This window comes from Bactrocera oleae, chromosome 6 (assembly GCF_042242935.1).
Source record: "Bactrocera oleae isolate idBacOlea1 chromosome 6, idBacOlea1, whole genome shotgun sequence".
Taxonomy (NCBI): Eukaryota; Metazoa; Arthropoda; class Insecta; order Diptera; family Tephritidae; genus Bactrocera; species Bactrocera oleae.
Window position 1 is genome coordinate 51,526,238 of NC_091540.1, and position 23,458 is coordinate 51,549,695.

The 23,458-nt window shown below is 33.8% G+C and overlaps 1 protein-coding gene across 2 annotated transcripts in view; it reads left to right on the forward strand.

The window, feature by feature from the left end:
* mirr (iroquois-class homeodomain protein mirror) overlaps positions 1–23,458 on the forward strand; it is a 138,832-nt gene that overhangs the window by 91,363 nt on the left and 24,011 nt on the right. Inside the window, exons 1-2 of one of the 2 annotated variants that reach the window (XM_036359147.2) lie at positions 8,674–9,588; positions 19,850–20,737. In XM_036359147.2, the coding sequence (XP_036215040.2) occupies positions 9,547–9,588; positions 19,850–20,737 (930 nt within the window). In that variant the 5' untranslated portion in view covers positions 8,674–9,546. Of the gene's footprint in view, positions 1–8,673; positions 9,589–19,849; positions 20,738–23,458 lie in introns of those variants that run through there. The other variant, XM_036359146.2, reaches the window with a different exon arrangement.

Consider the following 23,458-nt stretch of genomic DNA (forward strand, 5'->3'; position numbering starts at 1 on the left):
AAACTTAATAATAACACCCCTTCTGAAGCGCCCTCAAGTTATAAGACCATTTCTTCGAATAAAATTTAGGGTCACATAAAAAATGGGGTTCAAAAATCTTGCAGTGAATCAAATATTTTTTATACTTCATGACATCTATGCTGCCAAAAAATTTATTTATATTTATGTACATACACATATGTTATATAAATGTATATATGTATATTGTTATTCCAAACGAACAAATCCCTCTGTAATTTTATTTATACATATTCATGTATGTATATCCATTTGTATATAACGAAATACCTTAATTAAAACCATTCAAAATCATTTACATGCATCAATTACATTGAAAAGAAAAGCAATTTCAAGCAATTGAGACAATAAATAAACGCCAAATGACGACGCAGCCCATACTGGAGGGCGAGAAAATGCGAAAAAAAAGTTTTGGAATGGGTGCACATTAGCCACTGGAAACATGTCGATAAGCGAAACCACACAAAATCAATCTTGAAAGACGAAATACCACAAATAAGAGGTGTTAGTAAAAAATGGATAACGGCACCGGAAGGAAAGCTGCAAAAACAAGAAAAAAAAATACAAATATTTTAAGAATACGTCAAGCTATCGATATGCAGCCTCATGGGAGCGTAGAGATTACGAGTACAACAAAAAAACATGCAACGTTGTAACATACATGAGTAGGGAGAACTTACGCAGACTAAGACAAATGTAGACAGCAATAGGGCGGTAGGGAATAATAAAGTATAACATGCGGAAATATGCCAACAACAAGCTCACTTATTGGCACAAGGGTGTGGTACGACAGACAATCAGTGGGAATGTAAGGATATAGAAAACATTTGAAGAGCATAAGTATGGTGGCAAATGAAAGCAGAAAGAAAATAAGAATTGATAACGGGAGTATAAATAAAAATGTATTACTCAAATAAAAGAGGAATTATACGAAAAAATAAATATTAAATTTTATTAAGTGAAGCAACTAAACAGGATTTAGACTAAATATACAATAATTTAGCTAGGGTAAGCAATTGTTCCAAATGTAAGAAGTTGAAAAGTAATGGGATTTCTAAACCAAAATATTTGCAGAATCTAACACCTGGCTTATGTGACCTATAAGCATCACCATAACAAGAAAATGTCAGTCCATCTTGTAACATTGATGCCTATTAAAGACTGGATCCATTCCGACGATAGTCGTGTCTACGTAATCGGAGCGAACCCCGATTTTTATCCAACCAAGGACTGTCGGCAGCATTCCTCTAAATTACTTCAGGGATGTTTTCTATCGCAACAACAACAATAAAAACTGTTTACCACTAGTCACATAAATGCAAAATTACTCATGAATATAACTATCCATATCAGATATGTGTGCGGATTACAATCAAATGTACTCGCTCTCCGTGTAGTATAAAGACAGGCGTATAAAAAAGCAGCCAATAGACAACAACAATAAATATAGTTGCAGGCGGACTTATAAGGTGTAGCTGGTTATAACAGTTTTATGCTGCATATTTCTTTTACTTTTCACTATTATTGGATTTGTATATACAATCTAGTTAAAGACGTATGTTTAAGTATGTATGTTGGTGTTTGTACCTATACATAGCATCGCATAGTCGTCACTACGTGTTTAACACAAGTAGTAAATACAAACTATATTGCTCTTTCGCTCTTTCTCTAGCTATCTTTGGCTGTTAACAACAACCCACCAACCAGCAAAGCGTCTAGCAAGCAACATAGTCGTATAGCTGAAAGCAGTCATGTTGCAACAGATAGTTAGTAAACATGTGTATATGCATGCAACATACATAGAAAAGTAGCTGAGTGCATGTAAGGCTTGAAACCACAAAGAAAGAAAAAAAATTAATAAAAAAATAAAAAAGTATAAATCTACAGCAGCAACTTTTACTACCACTACATACATACATATGTACATACTCACATGCAATTACTGCGCGCATTTGTTGCAACATCTTTTACCAATTATGTACATATGCGTTAAGTACCAGCAGCGACTTCAACAACATCGTGTGCACTCGTATATACATATATTTTTTCATACATATACATATACGTATATCTATACAACATACATATATATGCCTTTTGCACGCATTTTCGCTATCATCCTTTGGATTTCGCTTTACTTGCGTCCATTTAATGTTTAACAGGCAGCCACTTAATCTCATCAACATATCGCTACATACTCTGCAACAATCTGTATGTATATATGCACATTTGTGATAATGCAGTTGTTGTTGTTGTTTTCGTGTGTGCGAGCTTACACTGTGCTCAGCGTAATGTGAATTAGTTAAATCCCATGCAATTATTGTAAACGCAGTCATGTAAACGCCGACACTCCTTGGCATTCGTTATGGCTGAGGGTTAGTCCATATTCGAAGCAAAGTAAGGCGATACAGGCGAGTTATTAAATAGTAATTAATGCTTTTAAATATTTTTTGGTGTCCACTTTAAAACCTGTATGATTTTTAACTTACATATATTTAGATGCAGAAGCCTTTGAAACAGAAAGAAGCGAGTTCAGCAAACATAGAACCTACTGACTTTGAAATTTTAACGTGGAAATTTTTGATTGAAAATTATGTTTTTTTTTTCGATTTTAAGTCAAATAGGATTTCTCTAATATTTAAAAATAAAAAAATTCAGTTTATTTGAGACATAATTAAATAAGTTTGCTACAAATTTCGCCAAAGAAAAATTTCTTTTATACGAGATAAAAATTAAAAACCCAAAAATTTGAATATTTTTTAGAGGTTATATGAAAAAAGTGTTAATACAAAAGTTGTATATCATTCTATTGCCAACAAATTTAACAACTTTATTATATAACTTTTTTCTATAGTAGTTTTACCGGTGATTGAGTTAAACCGTTTTTAACCCTTAAAAATTCAACCACCTTAACGAGCTCAGATCGCGCGTAAATTATATTGCCTTTAAATTTTAATATTTTATCTTGCGCTTTCATTGGTTTTCATCCTAGTATTATATTGTTTGTTTGCTTTCAAAAATGATCTAGTCTGATCTACAATAACCATACAAATACTTGGAAAGTTTGAAGAAAACATAAATATAAGTTAGGATCTATTAGTTCCTAAAAAGCGGGAATATACCTTTGTGGTTCAAAGTTACTTTCTGTCCAAATTATTACACAAATCTATTTTTAACCAGCCATAATTTGAGGAATTTCGCAATCTTACTTCCTACATACATACATACATATCGTATATACCACATTTAAAAAATCGTGACTCCGATAAATTTTAGGCACCCAAGAAACGGTGTATGGATTTAAAAGTAGTCAAATATTCATGAAAAATAAAATAAAATTCACAAACATTAACTAGGGACCATATTCTTTATAATATATCGTTCCAACGCCTTTATCCAAACATACAAGGTGTCTACAAAGAAAACAGTAACTTTTTCCAAGGATCATCATATGTAGAATTACAACGACAACATGCAATGAATTTCCACTTAACACATACAAACCTGTATTGTACTTAAACTTTTAAACTTTAAGCAACTACGAGGATCATTTCGTATAGCTGTGCTATCTCGCTCTGACACCAATGCAACAGCACATAGAAATACATACCGTTTTTATGAAGCCACTTCAAATAATTAGACAAAAGTACGAAATAGAAACAACAATATGAAAGCTGTAAACTAAAAAGGCCAAATAACTGACTAGCTCATCAGTCACTCAGCGTGTTGTAGCAGCATAACCCCAAAGTTACAAATAATAACAAGCGTTACTACAACCCAGAACGCATGGTTAGGCAAAAAAAAAATACATATGAAAGCAAAAACAGAAAAAATGGAAATAATAAAATGGTAAAAGTACACGCATACGCACACACAATACAACATTAACAACACAACATCAGTAACGCTTAGCAGATATTGTCGCACGGAAAAAATTGAAAAAGTAGAAAATTCACTCAATGCTCAATGCTTGTCAGCGATTGCTTAAGCGCGCGCCAAACACTGCCCCCTGCCAGATGTAAAGGTTAACGCGACGACTAGCGACGCTGAGCAGAGGACTCATCAGCGCACAATTCGAGCAGCCAAAACACGCTGGCCCACCCCTTTTCATGCTTACATACATGTATATGTGTTTATGCATGTATGTGTGTATGCGCGCTCGAAAATACTTGTACATTGTAGCTACCGTTGTTTTCGCTTGTTGTCTTGCTGCTTCTAATTTTTCTTGTTTCCCATTTGGAAGCGCGTACGCAGGGGAGCTACTCCCTCCAGCAACTCTAGTAACCGTAAAAACATAGAAAAAAAGCGCGACTAAGCGCAACATAGTCTACTCAATTGCGCTTACAAAGCTACCAACAACATACTTTCGTGTGCGCGCCACTGCATAAGTGCACGCGCATACATACATACATATGTGTGTATGTGTGTATGCATGCAATCGTGTTGTAGTTATTGTTTTCATGTTTTGTTGCCGTAGTGCTTATGCTACCGCGCCGTGGCAGTGGCAGCGGCATTTACAGCGCAACATGCAATAACAGCCATTTTTCTAGTTGTTAAGTTAATTTTTTCCATGTTCTTCTCTTTTTCACTCGCTCACTTGCGCGATATGAAGTTAATGTGACGCGCCGCACCCCTTGCCAAACACAAACTGAACTGTGTATATATGTATGTATGCATACATGTCTATGCGCTCAACCACCGCCCCAACCAAAGCTGCGACCAGTCATACATTTTTCTTCCTTTTGCTTGCCTGTCGCTTACGCTACTCAACGCCCAGCGCACACACAAACGCATACACGCGCTCTTACACTCTGCTACAGCGCCACCTCAGCGCACCGCTTCCCCTGTAATCTAACCACTCTGCTTCATATTCAACGCTTCTTTTGATTCGTGTTGTCGATTTTTCGTTGTCACATTTTGCATCTCGCTCACACTGGATAGGGCGCACTCTTTTGTTACTTTGCTCTCGCGTGTTCCTGCCTGTTTGCCTGTAGATATTTTATTTATGGCCGCAGTAGATATGAGACGACTGCGACGACGTTGGTTGTATTGTATCTTGTAGATAGAGTTTTGTTGAGCACACAAACACACACACACACATACATATGCAAACAGACGGACGTCCAACACAACCGGTTCAATGCTGGATCTTCTTAACAACTATATACCACTAGTATTTGCCCGATGTCCGTTCAACCTTTGCATACAATTGCCTGTCACATTTGTTGCTGTTGTTGGTGTTGCAGCGTTAAGGCGGCAGTGTGGTAGCAGCAGCCTGCCCACTTTAATGATTATCATTATTGCCGATGTTATGCTGCTGTCGCTGTTTGCTGTATCAATGTTAGTTGTACAGATGTACATATGTTTGTATGTAGATATGTACCATAGTCTGTTTGTTGTTCACATGATCTATACTGTGTTGTTTTTGTTGTTACTGTTAGTGTAGTACGAAGACATATCTTGTAGGTACATTCTCGTGGTGAGCATGAATGAGCGAACGTGCATGCCACACACTCCTGAAATAACAAACCCTGCACAACAACAACAATATATATAGTTGTGTAAAACAAAAATAAATAAATCTGAAGAGAACGTACTTTTTAAAAGCACTACAATCAGTTTATAAGAGAGCGCAATGCATTGAAATTTGTGGTGAAAGGTGGCGTGTGGTTGCATTAAGGAATCCAGTTTTCTTTGTATTTCTTAACTAAGTTTTTTTTTTTTTTTTTTGTTTTTGATCAACTTTTACTAACCCTTGCTAGTTTTATGCACCATTATTTAGAGTGTTGCTATTATATCATATGGTATATGGCATACGGTGCACTCACCTTACGAAGTAATTTCTTGGATTTCACTCAATTCCGCCGTCGGCTTTTAAGGATTTTAATATCGGTTTAGTTAAGTACGTTCTTTAATTAGGAAGTAAGCAAGTCGTATACTATGAAAACAAAAATGTGTTCTCAATAGTTCAAAGAAATTTGTTCAACTTTCGAAGTAGAAACATTTTATTTCGTACTCTGAATGAAGATAATTTAAATTAATGTATTGTAATATAATATAATTATTTCATTTTGTCGATGTTGCTATAATTTTAGGTCATGAAATCAATTATAAAATTAATTAATAATAAATTTTTTTGTGTTTTAAATTCAAATTAAAAAAAGAATAAATTTTTATGAATATCATATGCTACATACATATGTACATATTTTAGGTTTTAGAAAACATATCTGCTGCTTTTTATAAAATTTAGAATTTTAGACAAATTCAAAAAAAAATATCATACATGTTTTCTTGTACTTTGTTACAAAAAATCGGAGAAAGTTAATAATCATATTTTTCATATAATAACGTTTAATTTTGATTAAGTAACGTTCTTTAAAATATATTTATAAAAAAAAATTAGATTAGAAGCAAAAAGGCATCTGATTTTTGTGCAAAATGTTTAAAAGTCGTATGTTCTTGTATCAGCAATACCCCTTAGATTAGTAGTCTTTGTAATGTTTTTTTTTTATTACCAGCCACGATCAAGGCCACAATCACTGCAGCAGTCAAGGCTTTTGTGTTTTACCAACTTGGCAAATAACGAATAGCGCGCCAAAATTTTTTTCCTTAGCATTTTCTTTCATTCATTATATATATTCATTAAGTATATATAAATATATCTTCAAAATTTTAAAACATTTCATGCAGTAGTTTTCTTTGAAAAAATCGCAAAAATCATCTTTGTTTAAGCGGTAACACTAGGTGTGCCGTTAAACTTTCGATTTTAAATAAGTATATATTCTTGCATATTTAGTATTCATACATCATACTTGTATGTTCTGCTTACTTTTTTCAATACTTGGTTACGTTTCAGAAAAAATTTAATTGGAAATATTTACGTTATTTTAGCATTCATTAAAAGAAATCTTCTACGAAATTCCAACAAAAAAAGATTTATTGAAAGAAATCTTCCATAAAATTTCGATTTAAAATTTAATGATTAATAATTTTTTTTTTGTGTACCCAATTATATATATTTTTTTCTTAAAATTTATTTAAATTTAATTTAATTAAATAGTAAATATGAGATTTTTATTGCTCAGCTAAGTAAATACATATATCCTTTTCTTATAGTGAGTATTAAAGAAATCAATTTACTCCAATCTCAGAAGTCTAACTTTCATTCAACGTGTTTTATTTCTAGTAATGAAGGATTGAAGGATCTAGGTTTTAGCAATTATAAATATATTATATTTTTTTCAATAAACTCCTGGTTTGTATTTTTTCGAATTCCCACATAAACCTACAGATCAATAAACTTGCTTATGCTGAAAGATTTGTATTACATGTCTGAATTTTGTTCTCTTCAATTTCTTCGAATATCAATATTCATTATACATTTGTAAATACACAAGTTTTATCCTACTGCAATCGAGTTTATTCCTCTACAAGTATTTGGGACTTTACAAGTACCCCAATTAACCACCCCGCTTGCAGCAATTCAATCGTAGATACATATGTACATATATGCAACATTTGCTGGCCAATACCTCTCGCTGCAGGGCCAACTTTTTTACTGTTAATGTTGTTGTTGTGTATTACAATAAAACTCCTTGTCCAACTCCACTCTGCAATGTACATATGTAGTATGTGTACATACTCATTTAGCATTATTATCATTTGTTATTGCTATTTTTTGTTGTAGTTTTATGCACTTCTTGTTCTTCAATTTGCTTTTGATTGTTGTTACTCTTTATTACATGTGCTGTATTTAACTTTTCTTATAACTCTCTTAAAACACTGCGCGTCGCCACTGCAAACACACACATGCACACACACACACATTTGCTGCAACTACACAGTTGCACGAGTATAGTCATAGGTCAACTCTGCCACTAGCTCTTCAACAGCACAACTCACTCAAATGCAATTTAACAACTTTTATGCACTTCGTATTGAATTTTCACGCGCTCTCTTGGTTCGCTCAGTCTGCAGCCAAACACTCTCTATCTCACTGTATAATACGTGCTCAACAAAATTACGCTCCTTCTGTAGTAGTTTGTGTTTGTGTGTCAATTCGTTAGTTACCTTCCGCTAACCTTTCGTTACTCCCTTTGCAAATAATGGTCTATATGTGGATATGTGTGTGTGTTTGCCTCTGTGTAAACATGTATTTGTGTGTCTTATTGCTGCGATTGCCTCATGTTTTCTTGATGTACTCTCATGTTTTGTTGGTGGTTGTTGTTGTTCGGCACTCATTATTGCTAGGAGTATTGTTGCAGCAGCGTTGTACCCACCACCATCACCATCTCCATACCACCACCACCACCACTACCACCATCAAAAACAGAGCGGGCTACTGCGCTGCGGGCAGCCAGTCAGCCAGCCAGCCATGCTATCACCATTATCGTTGCTTTACTTGTACAACCAATTGTTGTTATTGTTGTTTTGTGTATATATATATATATGTGTGTGTGTGTTTTTTTTCGTTCATTTGTTATTGTGGCTGTACATCGTGTCGTTGTTGATGTTTATGCCGATGTCGTAGTAGTTCGTTGTCGTTATACATTGCCTGGCGCATTGCTGTTGTTGTCGTCGTCATCATCATCGTGTCGTCGTGTTGTAATTCCCATTTGTTGTACAACTTTGTAGTTGCTCATGTTGGAAATTCATGTTAGTCTACTTTTGACTGTTACGCAGATTGTTTGCATCGTCGTGCCGTGTCGCTCGCATATGCTCGCACGTTCGCTCCGCCGTCGTACGCCGTCGAACGAAATGTCAGTTGATGGTTAGCCAGTGCCTGCCGTTTGCTACGATTTCATACTACACGGGTAGTTAGTATGCTCGCCCACTGGCCTGCCGCCGTCAATCAGTGCTGTCAGTAGGTCTCATCATACACGAACTACTAGCTTGTGTTTAGCCAATTCGCGTTCGCAATGGCAGCTTAACGGAATCTTCAATTAATTTTTGTGCTACCAAAAGGTGTTAACTGTAAAATTTTTTAAACTAAATTAGTTTTCGGTGTAGTACATGTGATTTTTAGGCGTAAAACGAAAAATTACTCAAAAAGTATAAACTCGACTTTGTAACGTAGAAGAAACAGCAAATCGTGTGTGTGCCAGAAAACTAGAAAACTGCGTCGGCAAAAGTGCGAAGAGAAAAATTTCAAGGTGTGCAAAAAACAAAAAAATTAGCGCCAGTAGCTTTAACTGCTTTAATGGATTTATGTACAAATGTGTGTATATATTATTAGTTGGATTAATTGGAAAGTGCACAAAATAAAATAAATTTAAATAAACCAGAAAAAAATTGTTACTCTCACAAAATAAGCGTAAAGCGGAGCTGGTGATTACCCGCTTTGTTATGCAAATCGTGTAAGCTGTGGCATTTATTGCAGTTCTACTAAGGAACAAAAAATAAGCGTGTGAAACGAATGCAAGCAAAAAATTGCATTAAATAATTGTTGCGGTTTAGCGTGTGCGCCTGCATAGTTAATTTAAATAGTATTAGTTTTTTATTATTTTCGCCAAATCATAACATTAAATGACAGTGCACAGTAATGACATCGGTGTGTGTTTAGTAATGGTGCGTATCAATTTAAATATTTTTCTTTAAATATTAAGAGATAAAATATGTATCAAGTTTTCTGTATAATCAATTTCAAATGCTTAATATAGATATTAAATGTACTATAGTACGATACATTTGTACATACTATTTTACTCTGTGATTTTCTCAAAGCTTGGCACAAAATTCATTAATAATATGCAACTGAAGTAGAATTTTTTTATATATAAGCCTCATAAATATCATCACCTAAAATCAAAACTAACGTATGATCAAATAATTCAAAATTGAGTTTCGTATTGATTACGGTTCACCACAACAAATTATATAATATATATACATATATGTACAAAATTTTTGAAACTTCTGCTATTACTTATGATGAAGTTATAACCAAAATTCAAATTTCATTTCAATATCAGCAGCTTCTATTTTGTATCGAGTTTTCCTTCTCCTATATGCTAAACATATGAAAAGTGTTGTTACATTATTTTGCATTTTAGTTGACGATATACATAAATACATGACTAAACCCATATATATTGCGAACATATTACAATCTTGAAAATCTTTCAATAAATTATGAAAACAATAATATTTCATGTTTTATAATCACCTACAACAATCGTTGTTAGTAAGAGGGCGGTATAAAGTTTCATCTCAAGTGTTTACCGTCGCTCTTAAAATGGAAAAGGTTTTTCTGTTTATAACTAACAATATAGGAATATTTTATTATCAATTTGGTTGATATTTACAAAAAAATTACTGTGCTTTTTTTCAACTAAATAGTACTTTCTATAGAGATGTGAATATTTTTGACCCTTCAGCCCATTGCTAAATGATTGGGCAATCTCTTTTATCGTTTGTCGCGTGTTTTTTTTAAATAGAATGTTCGCTAAAATCATAGCCTGTCTTCGAAAAACTGTTGAATATTTATGACAAGCTTAATATTTTTGAAATATACTCCATAATAAAGCAGACGTTTGATACGAACCCGATTTCGCCATACCTTCCAACACGACAGCCAATCACAATGTTCTCTTAAATAATTGTTTATAGCTTACGAATCATGACATATAGTTTTAAATTGACAGCCAAAATTAAATTTTGAAATTTAAAAAACTCGAGGCAATCAATTTCAAAATCACTCAATAAGAGAATTGATCTGTGAGCGCACTTACGCCAGAGGAAACTATATTCGCTCTTATAATATTATAATTTTAATATATAAATTTTCAAAAAAATTAATTAAATACTTTGACTTAAACAGTAATAAATGTTTAATATCAAAAATTTTATTTCCGAAACTGAAAGTTCATATCTCTTATATTAGGATATTCGTAAATGGTGTATGTATTGGTGCCAAAGACATATGTCAAATCGCGAGCGAGATTAAAATATTTTCGCTTTTGAATATTTTCTTTCAAATTTTGTCACTTCAGCAGCATATCAGTTTAAGAGTTATGTTTGTTGATACATTTTTGCTTATAACTAAAATTTTATTATCAGTAATATAATTTTTTAAATCAATTAGTGGAGGCAACAGTTGGTATTTTTTTTGTAACTTTACTAGCAAACTATCTAACCATCCAAATTAGATTTACTTTAGAGTTATAAAGCTGTTTTGAAAGCTTTTCGCCATTTATGCATAATTTACTATATTTTTATGGGTATAACAAATGATCAGTCCACTTAGATACTCAATCGGAATTAATCAAATTCTAATTGATTACTTGAAATGAGTAGTTTCTGTATTAATGGAATATTTTAAATCGCTGAAATAATTTATTTAATTACTGAAATTTTATAAAAATTTAGGTCAATACGCTATTAATAATATTTGTTGTAAAGTAATATCTGGCTAAATAGGGCCGATGAGTTGTTTAGCATAGTTAAACTTTGAATAATTTTATATTTTAATACCCTGAACCGGGTATATTAAGCTTGTAAAGTAAAAGTAAACCTCACAGGCCCTATAAAGTATTCATACATATATATAAATGATCAGCGTGACGAGTTGAGTCGATTTAGTTATGTCCGTCTGTATGTCTATATATACGCGAACTAGTCCCTTAGTGTTCGAGATATCGATCTGAAACTTTTCAAACGTTCTTTTCACCTCAAGAAGCTGCAATTTGTCGGAACCGCCGATATTAAAATACTATAGCATATAGCTGTCATACAAACTGAGCGATCGGAATCAAGTGTTTCTATAGACAAGTTTTTCGTTTGTGGAAATATCTTTACGAAATTTGGCAAAAATCCAATCAAAATAAAATTCTTATAAGAAATATTTTGTATTTGTGAAGGGTATTATAGCTTCGGCGCAACCGGTATTGTGTTATAAAAAATACGCTTACACAAAACGCACGTGCTAAATGCTTGTGTTAAACTCAAAAGTTTTCAAGCTACGGTATCGTTTTATAGTTATAGTTTTGAGCTCATGGTAAATTAACTTCATTTTATTGATCACAATTTACGAGCATTTTTTTCACTAAGCGAAACCGGAATGATTTAAATTGCACAAATGGAAAATACAAGCATCAACAACCCAATATCTGGTGGTTTTAATTGCTCTATTGATTTTTTTATTCGTTCAACTATTTATGTGTGATAAAAAATAACGTTATTTCGGCTAGTTAGTGCGAACTGATCGAGTGAGCTTCGATCAGTGCAGTGCACCGATTTTATTATGATGAGATAATTTATGAGCTAGAGAAGAACTGATGAAATTTGGAATTAAAAAAAATGCTGGCTTATATAAAACATATGTATATAAAACTATGCGGTTGTGTATGGAAATTTTTAAGTTTATGAAATGACTTTCTTAGACAGATTTTAATTGAATATTTTCAAAATTAATTAATTAAAAAAAAAAAATTTCAAAGTCTTGTTGCGTTGCAACAATAATTGCAAATCGAGTTTACATTTTTTACTATATTCTATGCGGTTATTAAATTGAAAATGCATCGTATTTATTTAAATACGGCATAAGAAAAGCACTTTTTGAAGAACGCACGTGTTTCGTATCCACAAACAATTTTTTAAATATTTTTAAATTTATGTACGGATGTTAGTTATTATCAATAATTTTCAATACATTTGTAACGCCTAATTTTAGATTCGTAGCAAAATCAATGAATGAATGCAAATTTTTAAAAATATATGCCCGTGAATCACCTTTCTTATCACTTGGTGACGGCCAATATATATGCACTTACGTGTGCACTTAGTATGTAGAGCACTGTGTCGTCATTAGCTATCGTCATTGTTCGCCAAAAATATATTAGTGCCAATTTACCGTACTTGAATATACAAGTGCCCGTTAATTTTTCCTCAATTCAGAGAGATTACAATTAAAACTTGATAACTTTCATATAAAATTTGTTGACAGCGCTCTTGTAGATAATCCTCTATAATTAAAGAAGTCTATAACACTACTCAACAAATTTGAAAGAAAAATTTGCGACTGTAAACTAATGTAATTAGAGTAGTTGTTAAATAAAGGTTTTTTCTAGAGTTAAATTTTGGCATAAAATTTAAACATGATTTTGCAACTAGAAACATAGTTTCTAATTTCTTCTTCTGTTCGAAAATAATATTTATTTTTTTTTTAACGCCGTTTGCGCACAATATAAGGTTTTAATTACTCCAACAACGCATAAAAATCGTATATTGTTCGCAATTGGCGTTACAAATTTGTTATACCCTGAACAGAAGAAGAATATAGAAATTGTGTTTCTAGTTGAAAAAATCATGTTAAAATTTTTCCAAAGTAATTTATTATTAAAAAAAAAATTTTGAAAAAGTTTTAATATTAAAAAGATCTTATTTATTTTCAATTTTATTACTTTAGGAGTGAGATTTATTGCATTTAGAAGACTATGCTAAGACTTTAATGCATATACAAAGATTTTGTCAAAAAAAAAAATTTTTAATGTCTGGTTGTACCACTAAATTGGTAAAAAGTTAATTGGTTTTAAAAAATGTAATTTTTTATATAAAAAAATGTTTTCTTTTAAATATATGTAGACTCAAATTTTTTCATATTTTTTTGAATATAATTGTGTTAGATTTGTAAGTTGAATATTGCATACTTAATATCAAATTTATTATATTCTTTCTTGTATAAGAAATATACTACAATTTAAGCGTTTATAAAGAAATTGAAATTGTTGATCTTTTTAATGATAAATTAATAAAAAAATTTTTTTTTAATATTTACTATTTTTTTATGAAAATATATAAGTGGGGTTGATAAAAAAGAAATAAATAAAATTAATTCCAAAATGTGCTAGCAATTTTATTGTTACATTATTTTTAATATTTTGTTACATTTACAAAAACAAGTGTTTAAAAAACATTGCAATTTGAAATAGTTATTATTCTTATTTTTTTCAAAACTTTTAAACAGTATTTTTGTAATAACAAATATAATTTCCTGCACAGCTAACAGTCTAGACCAGTGCTTGCAATCTACAATTATGGTACTACCCACCAGAATAGACTGTATGTTAAAAGTTAATAACATTTACAGAATTGTAAAGCAAATTCAAATTAACTATCATTAAAATTATGCAAAGTGTGGTCACTTTGTGTCCGTTAGCAACAATACTTGCACACACACATGCATACAAATAACTGCAATATAAATATATTAACAGGCAATAAATCACCGCCGCCACAGTGAGGCAAAATACAGTATCCGGTACACAAATAAAATTACATAAATACATACATGTACATATGTGTGTATGGCAGCTTGTATCTCCTACAAGGTAAGCGTCTGTGTGCCGCCATTTACATATGCATACACATGTACATGTCAACGGCAATGCCACATTTTTAATTTAATTCGAGCCAACTTGCGGAGCGAAGCGTTTGCATTTAACGTAAGTGACTTTATGTGAAATTATAAAGGAAACTCAGCGCTTTGTTTTTGTTTTGCTACATTTGCAACGTCAAACGTTTAATTGCGCAATTTTCATTTACTTGCTTTTTTTTTTTTGAATTTCTTTTGCAATGCTCCCTTTGGCATGGCATGGCAATTCGAATTGATTTTTAATTACAACTTTCATGTTGTACAACAGCTGCTGGCATTGTTGCCACAATCAGTGTGCAGCAAACATATCCGCCATTGACATGGCGAAAAACATGCGCTACTGTTTTGTCAGCTTGTGCTGCGCGATATCTCCTCTGCTATCATCATATGCATATATGTACATATGTATATATGTGTGTCTGTGTTTGTATGTAGGTTTGTGTGCTTTAAGTTATTTCATACACCTACAAGCGTCTGCATTAACATACAGCAAATACATAAATGCCAGTGTCGTTGGGGGGAATAACAGCATTCTGGCGTTCAAGTACAAGTGTTGGCAGCAACGACATGATTTGCTGCCGCTTGCCACCCGCACGATCACACGACCGCACGTTGGCTGTGATTCGCAGCAGCAACGCGCTTATCAGCCAGTCTATTGTCGCGCTGTGTGACCGTCCTCATTTTTTCACTCCTGTTCAATAGATGTACTTGCCAATGTAGGTTTTTTTTTCGGCTCGTCTTCTGTGAGTTGATTAAAATTTGTTGCATTTTTCAGCGATGTTCAAAGTACATATGTTTACCTAAGCGTACAAGTAGCGCTCGCTAATATGTACTTACATGCAGCGACATTCTTTGCCAACTTATATAAGCACGTATATGTGTATGTATGCAAGTGGCAACGCTGAATTCGCATAATCTTAAGTTGTTGTAATCGTAAAATTTTTTATTTCATTTGAAATTCTATTTTGGTTTGCCTTAAAATGAATTCTTTAGTTTTGTGGCAAACAGTGTGGCAAAGGTGTGTTTATTTATTTATCTTAAATACATACATACATATATATTAATAATGGACAAAGCCAAATAGCGTGATTAAACGAAAAGTTATGAAACATTTGTTTTGCTTGCAAGATTAGCAAGAACATCTCGTCGAGTTATTATCTACAAAAATCTTCTGTTTTCTGCTTCATAAATTATAGCGAAGCGTGTGTTGGCAGAATGTTGCAATCGGTTGCGCTTAAGATATTTATCATGTTATAAAGTGTCTATAAAGTATATATTTTTCATTTTTTTTTATATATCATTTATTGTTTTTTTTTTCTCCAAGCACATCAAAACAGATCTTTGTCAAAATTAATAAAAATTAATAAAATTTGGGTAATAAAGATAGGTAATATATAAGAGCTGTTCTAAGCAAAAATTTAAAAAGCACAGAAATATAAGAAAAAAATAATAAAAAACGTTAACTTCGGTTGCGCCGAAGCTATAATATCCTTCACAAATACAAAAGATTCCATGCAAGAACTTGATTTTGATCGGTCGATTTTGAGTTTGTATGGTCGCTTTATGCTATAGTCATCCGTTCTGAACAATTTCTTCGAAGTGGTTCCATTGCCAAATTTCGTGAAGATATTTCGTCATATGAAAAAAGTGTTCCATACAAGGACATGATTTCGATCGTTCAGTTTGTATGACATCTATAAGCTATAGTGGTCCAATATCGACAGTTCCAACAAATGAGCAGTTGCTTAAGGTGAAAAGGACATTTGCACAATTTCAGATCGATATCTCATAAACTGAGGGAATAGTTTGCATATATACAGACGGCCATGTGTAAATCAACTCAGCTCGCGACGCTAAATATTTTTTTAAAATTTATTTTATAGCGTCTTCGTCGTTTACTTCAGGATGTTAGAAACTTCGTGGCAGAATTAATATACTTTGTTCAGGGTATAAAAATTAGTTTATGAAAACGTTAGATTTTATTGGATTAAAGATGAAAATAAATATAATTCAATTATATATTAATATTTGATATAAAAATTAACATTTTCTTGCAAAGAAATTTCTGCAATTTTTACTGAAAACAAGAGAGTAAACTTGTTTTGAATTTTAATAAAAAAAAATACAAAGAAATTTTTGATTTTTAAAGCGCGTTCATTAGTATTGTACAATAAGCGAAAATGGCTCAGGACTTAGTTACTCGGCTTGAAATTCAGTTCATTTTAGTTATATAATCAAATATTTTGCTTATACATATATGTATATCAAATATTATACATTTTTTTGCAGATAATAAAAAAATTAAAATAACTTTTTCGTAATCGTTTTACAATTTTTTTTTTTTAAAGATCCAAAAATAAACATGTATATAAATCATAACTATAAAAGAAATGCTTTTGAGCACGGTAAGCATATTTTATTCAATTAAATTTTAATTAAAAAAAAAATTTTTAAAACTAAATATTACATCTCATTTAAAAGTTGTATGCGCATATAAGCTATTGATACTAAAAAATTTAAAACTTACGTTAACTTGCTCCTTGGAATGCGCTTGGAGCATAACCATCGGCATATAAAGATCTAATCGAAACAAATCACTATTCATATGCAACGCCTAATATTAGATATAGTTATACCAATAATATGTACATACATATATACATATGTATATATGAGCTAATGCTTATCATGTGTCTATGAGCGTACTATAAAAAGTTGTTTTTTAGTGGCTAAATGCAGGGCCACTAAAGAAGTGGCGCGCTCAAGTGGCTATATGCGATTAAAAAATAATAATTCTAAACAATTGCTGCAGCAGCGTATGGACGGAATTTAAAATGGGCGACTTTAATATGTTGAATAAACAACAACAAATATTGATACAAAAACTACATGCAAGTATGTAACTAAAGCAACATAAGCGAGCTATTAGCTGGTTGAGCTGTGTGCAGAGAATATGGCGATATCGACAATGACTGCGACAACAATTACGATGACGACGACGACAAAGTTGCTTTGCTCACCGATAACGCAGGGGCAGCGCTTCAAGCAAATAAACAGGAGCGGCAGATTCAAAGCGCTTTCAATCAAACTGATGACCGGCCATGATTGGTGCAGTTGTTTGTATTTAGTTTTACATTTTTTTTGCTTAATATTCTTATGCTTTTTTTTTTATACAATATGTGTTGGATATGTTTTCGATTTGTTGTGTCAATTAATGCTTGGTTGTTGCTTACAGAAAATGTCGCATAAACGCGTTTGTTCGTCATACAATATTTTGAAATACATATGTACACGCATACATATGCTTTCTCATATATATACACAGATGTTTAGTGGTATATGAATGTGTCGTTGTTATTTATTAAATAAATAAATTGCATACAGCAAATAAATAAATAAATACTGTTGAAAACATGAGCTGTAATATTACAAATAATAACAAATCAAACACTTTCAGTTGTCACTTGAAACAAGTCAAATACAACAATTTCAACTTGAACGTCAACAAACGCCGCCAAGAAGTCAAGCAAAGTAAAATGCGCGGCTATGAAGAAGTTTTCTACATTTACCTCGTTTATGCACAATTCTATATTGCCGGTTGCAAATGAACACGAATATCGCGTTAGTGCCACACGCGCTTCAAATAATACGTGTTTGCAACATACAATGTTTAGGTTGTTGGCAGGTTTTTTATTTTGGTATTACTGTCATAATTTACAATAAACTTATCGATTTACAGTCATTTTGCAATATTAAACGTTTATTTGCTGTAGTGTAGACATTCTTCTATATTGTTGTAAAACTAATGTGGCCTGAAATTAAGTACAGTTATGTTCAAAAATTACTACAGTCTTCGTCTTAATAAACTTAAAACTTAAACTTATTACATCACGCCTTCAAATTAAGAGTTAAGGCTCGTCTGAAGCTTTGAAAAAGTGCCTCACTTTTGACTTTTTATTCTGGGAGTAAAAAAAATAGTAATGAATTCTTTCTTCCTGAATCAGTTTGTATGACGGCTAAATGCGTAAAGATATCTTGTAAAATAAAAGTGTTTTCCATACAAGAACATGTATTTGATCGTTCAGTTTGTAATGACAGCTATGTGCTATAGTGGTCCGATATCGGTGCTTCCGATAAATGAGCAGCTTCTTTGGTAGAAAAGGACTTGTGCAAAATTTCAGATTGATATCTCAAAGAAAAAAAAAGAATTATACTGACTTTTTATGCCAGATGGCGGCTATTAGGCTAATCTTCGAAAACACCCTTCACTAATCTTTAAGAACCTACAGCGCGCGATTTGAAAAGTACAGTTATGAGAAAAAGGCGTTTTAAGATTTACGTATTGAAACTGACGGACCCGATCTCTTTGATACTACACCGGATTGGACATTTGAAATGTTTTACTTCGCTATTCTACCAACCGATTTATTTTTTGGGAACCCTTAAGTGTACGCTTAAAATTTTTATTTTTTAAAAATCCCCGACTAATCTTACACCTTTCTCCAACCAAGAATGTTTTTCTGTCAATCTATTATAAGTCTTATCTTCTTTTACTGTTCTCTAAGCTCTTGCGCATCTTAAATAGCGCAAATGTGGTGATGAATCGATAAAGCTTACTTTAAGATTACTTTGGTGTTAGACCGTTGACATAGCGAAAACTGGTTTGGCTCCAATCGAACCTTTTAATTGCCAAATCACCACCAATGCCATTATTGATGTTTTAACTTTACGATGTTTCGTAGATAACCACGTGTCCAGTGTTACGATAGCACTTGAGAGGCCTTTCATTACACACACAATGCTCGGTGCCCTTACTGAAGTGCAGCGCTTGGTACTAGTAATTGCAGCTCGCGTACAGTCAAAGCCGGTTCATGGCAGTTTACCGCATTTGGATTTGCACCGGTGCATTTGAGTGCATACTAAACTATAGTATTGTTGTTGTTGAGCCTTTTGGAACGTGTAATTTAAATCAATACTGTCAATCTATTACATGATTTGTCGGTAAGCGGCTAGGCCTTTGAAGCTCCAGCTCTTGAGCACTCATATATGATATGTATACATACAAACATAAACTGCATGTGGAATAACCGATTTGTTGACTTAGTATTGATTTGTTGATACCAAATGAGACAACTTAACAAATAACTGCAGTGCTGAGCAGTTATAAAATTATAGGAAAAAAGTTATTACCGTCGCTGCCTCAGCAGTAGAAGTAGCTTATCAGCGCGTGCGTCCCTTGCAGTACGTACAGCTGATAACGGTACAAGCATTTTTAATTAAATTTTCTATTTATTTTTACATACAAATATTACTATTTGTGCATGTGCCGCTGCTGTTGGCAATAATAAAAAAAGCCCTACTGTACTACCAATGCAATACCTTTGAAGCACTCCAGCTCCCTTTATTACTAGTGCCTTTGAAACATTTATTTATACCGCTGTTACTTGTTTTTTACAGAACGCCGTTTCAACTCGACCGACTACATCGCCCACAGCCGCCACCGCACAACCCGTCGCGCCGATCCAACAACACCCCACCAACCTTAGCACCAACGCAACGCACACCGTAGCCGCTGCCAACGCGCCGCAACCCACACTCACCGCTTCGGTTGCGTCCGCTGTTGCCGCTGCTGCCGCCGCCGCCGCTGCTGCTGCAGCAGCTGCAGCTGGCGCTGTGCCACCACCACCAAATACCAGCATAAACAACAACAACAACAATAGTCATATTAACAGCAACGTCGTGCCTTTCACAAAGGGCAATACGTCCACATTAGCAACGCCGCTAACTATCACATCCGCCGCCGCCGCTGCTGCAGCTGCTGCTGCTGCCGCCGCTCAACATCATCATAACAACAGCGCCAACGGTAATCCAATGGCCGTAACATCGACAGTACCGCCGGGCGCACGCTCCATATCGCCATGTTCAACAGCTGCCACACCATATGGCAGTAGTAGTATACCCGGTGGCGCTAGTCTCAGCGCGGGTGGACCAGGTAGTGGTGTAACGGTTTCGGTTATAGGTCCACCGGGTAGTGGGCCGCCTGGCCTGCCGCCAGGTTTGGTTGGTGGTCCGCCGGGTGCGCCTGGTGCTGGCGGTGTACCACCACCGCCGGGTACGCCAGGCTCAAATCGTTGCTGTGATACTGGACGCACAATCTATACGGATCCCGTTAGCGGTCAAACGCTGTGCTCATGTCAATATGATATGCTCAGCTACCAGCGTTTGGCGGCCGCCGGCGGACTTGTCACGGGACCGGGTGGTGTGCCAATAGGTGTCTATCCGGAGGGCATGTCTGCGTATCTATCGGGCATAGCGACTGAGCAGCCGCCTTTTTATGCGAATCCGGTAAGTAGTATAGGCTTTAGTAAAATCGTCCGTGTATATATTAAGCGATATGATGGTATATATTGTACGTATGTATATAAGAGCGCTATTGTTACCACAGCGCAAATTTTGATGTCATATTTTAATACAACCCGTCTGCGACAAATTTGCTTCGCCTTGTCTAATAACAACAATGCTGCCACTAACTACAATAGCTTTAGCCACAACAATGTGTCTTACAATTTACTGCAATATGTCTTCGTTGCAACACCGAGGGTGGTCGCACAGCTCCTTAGCTGCTTAGTTACTACTACAGCTCTAGCAAAGCGACGCTCCTTGACCTCTTTATCTGTGCTTAGTAATATTTCATGTGCTTTGCAGTCTTGTCTTTCGCTGCAGCATGGCAATAGTGAAGGCTCGAAGTAAAATATTTTTTTCTTTCTGGTACTTTGTGTCGTCTTTGTGCAGCGACCTTTTGTGGCATGCAACACCAACGCCACCACGTAGATATTTGTTCCTAGCTTACTAAAAGGAATAGCAGAAAAACAAAAAAATTCAAATTCACTTTTTTGCTGTTTTTTTTTGCTGCATTTAGTAGCAATCTTTACAAGTCGCTATGGTCACTGCCCGACAGCGTTGGCATGTGTCATAACCGCTACGTTGACATTTGTGGCATCTTTTATGCAATGCTTAAATAGCATTTAATGCGAACATTGACTTCCTGCCGCGCCGTGGACAAAATAAATTGAATTGTTTACATATAATTTTCTTTGGCATTCACTTTTATTACATTTATTTGGAACTCGTGTTTCTATAGGTCAAATAAATGTAATTTCTTTTTTTGCAATTTATTGTTTACACATTTCAGGTTAACTGAACTCATGCCGTTCATTGTGGGAAATGAAAAAAATATTTTCTTATGGAAAAATAATAATAAGGGTATAAAAATTTGAAAATACAAAAAGTAGAGAGCATATGTACATACATTTTCACCTAATCTTGTTGGTATCAAAAATCTTAAAATTTAAATTTATAAAAATTCGAGTAATAAATTGCTTGACCCAAAAAGTATCACATATGCATATGTACATATGTATATGTATATCTATGTATATTCAGGTTTTTAGAAGAAATCAATAAAATTCCCAAACAAATCCATCAAGCCGAAACACAACAACACACAAAAAGCCAACTAAATATGCATATATTCATATATCATACATATGTATGTACATATGCAAGTATATTAACACACACATACATACTGATCGTCGATCGCTCGTTTTGATCGACTTTAGAAAAAATGGAAATGTTCTTTGCATAACACGCATTTCATTTCAATATAATAAAAATCGACATAACGAAAATTAAAACATTGCGGTATTTTTTAGTGGCTTTTGTGCGGTTGAAAAGGAGGACATAAATAACAAGTTTGCTAGCCGTAGACACGATATCGTTAAATAAAAGCGAAGATATGACAATAATAAAATGTATACATACATATGTACACACTAGCTGCAGTAACTAAAATATATCTAACAAAAACAACATTAATAACTTTATTCTCGAACATCGATAAAGACTACAGCGCCATAGACAATACCAAAAAAGCAACAAAAACGCGAAAAAAAAACAAAAGCACAGCGCTCAGCAAGTCAGTAACAACGACAATCTCAATACAACAATAAATAAATTTGTTTTACTACGCTGGAATTCTTAACGATCTCTAATTTCTTTTCAACCTAAATTGATCCATAAATTCGTCAGTCAGCAGCTTTGGCGCACTCAGTGAGTGGATAATAAGGCAGGAACAAAAAAAGTATGAAACTATAAGAAAAAAATTATAAAACAAACAAAAAACCAAAGCTAAAGCGAAAGACTGCTGAAGCGGCGCAAAATTTCTGGAACAACAACACACAGAAATACAGAAGCCACAGCTAGCTAACCAATCGACTGATCGGCAAAGCCGCTGAAGCCGCCGCTTGGCCAGCCATTTGCCTCAAATCCAAACGAAAATGCCAAAACACACACACAAGTGACATTAATTTTAATGTTTATGAGCATTTTCATTTTGTGCGATGAGTTAAAAACGTTTTTTCTTCAATTGCGGGTGGTGCCTCGTAGTGGTTGTTATTGTTGTTTTAGTGCTGTGCATTACTCGCTGTTTATAGCTGTTGTAACGTTTAATTTTGCGTCAATAAATAGTGAGTTAAATGCTTTTTCGAAAGCCCAATTTCAAAGTAACTGTAACTGCTGCTGCTCGCGCCAGGTAAACGTTGTAGCAAACAGTTAGCTGCCACTCAACAGCTAGTAGCACGATCGGCGGTAATCGCCGGTTAGCGATCGATATTGTTATTTTCTCTCATTTAAAAGCAATTTTTTGTTTTTTGCTTACGTTTTTCCACATTGGTTTTGTGTGTTTGATTTTAATATGCAAATGAGTTCCACCTACGCGCTGCGGTCTAGTAAAAAGAAAAACGAAAGAAAGCGGTAAACACAAGTCACAGCTGCATAAGCCTCAATAAACGTGTTCTTACAAGGCGTTACATTTTGTATCGTGTGTCTAATATAAGATTTTAATAAAACATGTTAAGGGGTTACATCCACTTGCAAGTCCGAAAAAATTCGTATTTTTGGGACATTTTTTTGAAGCGGCATTTTATTTGAAAAAAAGTGAACATAAAGCGAATTTAAAGTACTTTTAGAATCAGCGATTAATTTTGAAAAATATTGGATCCTCTT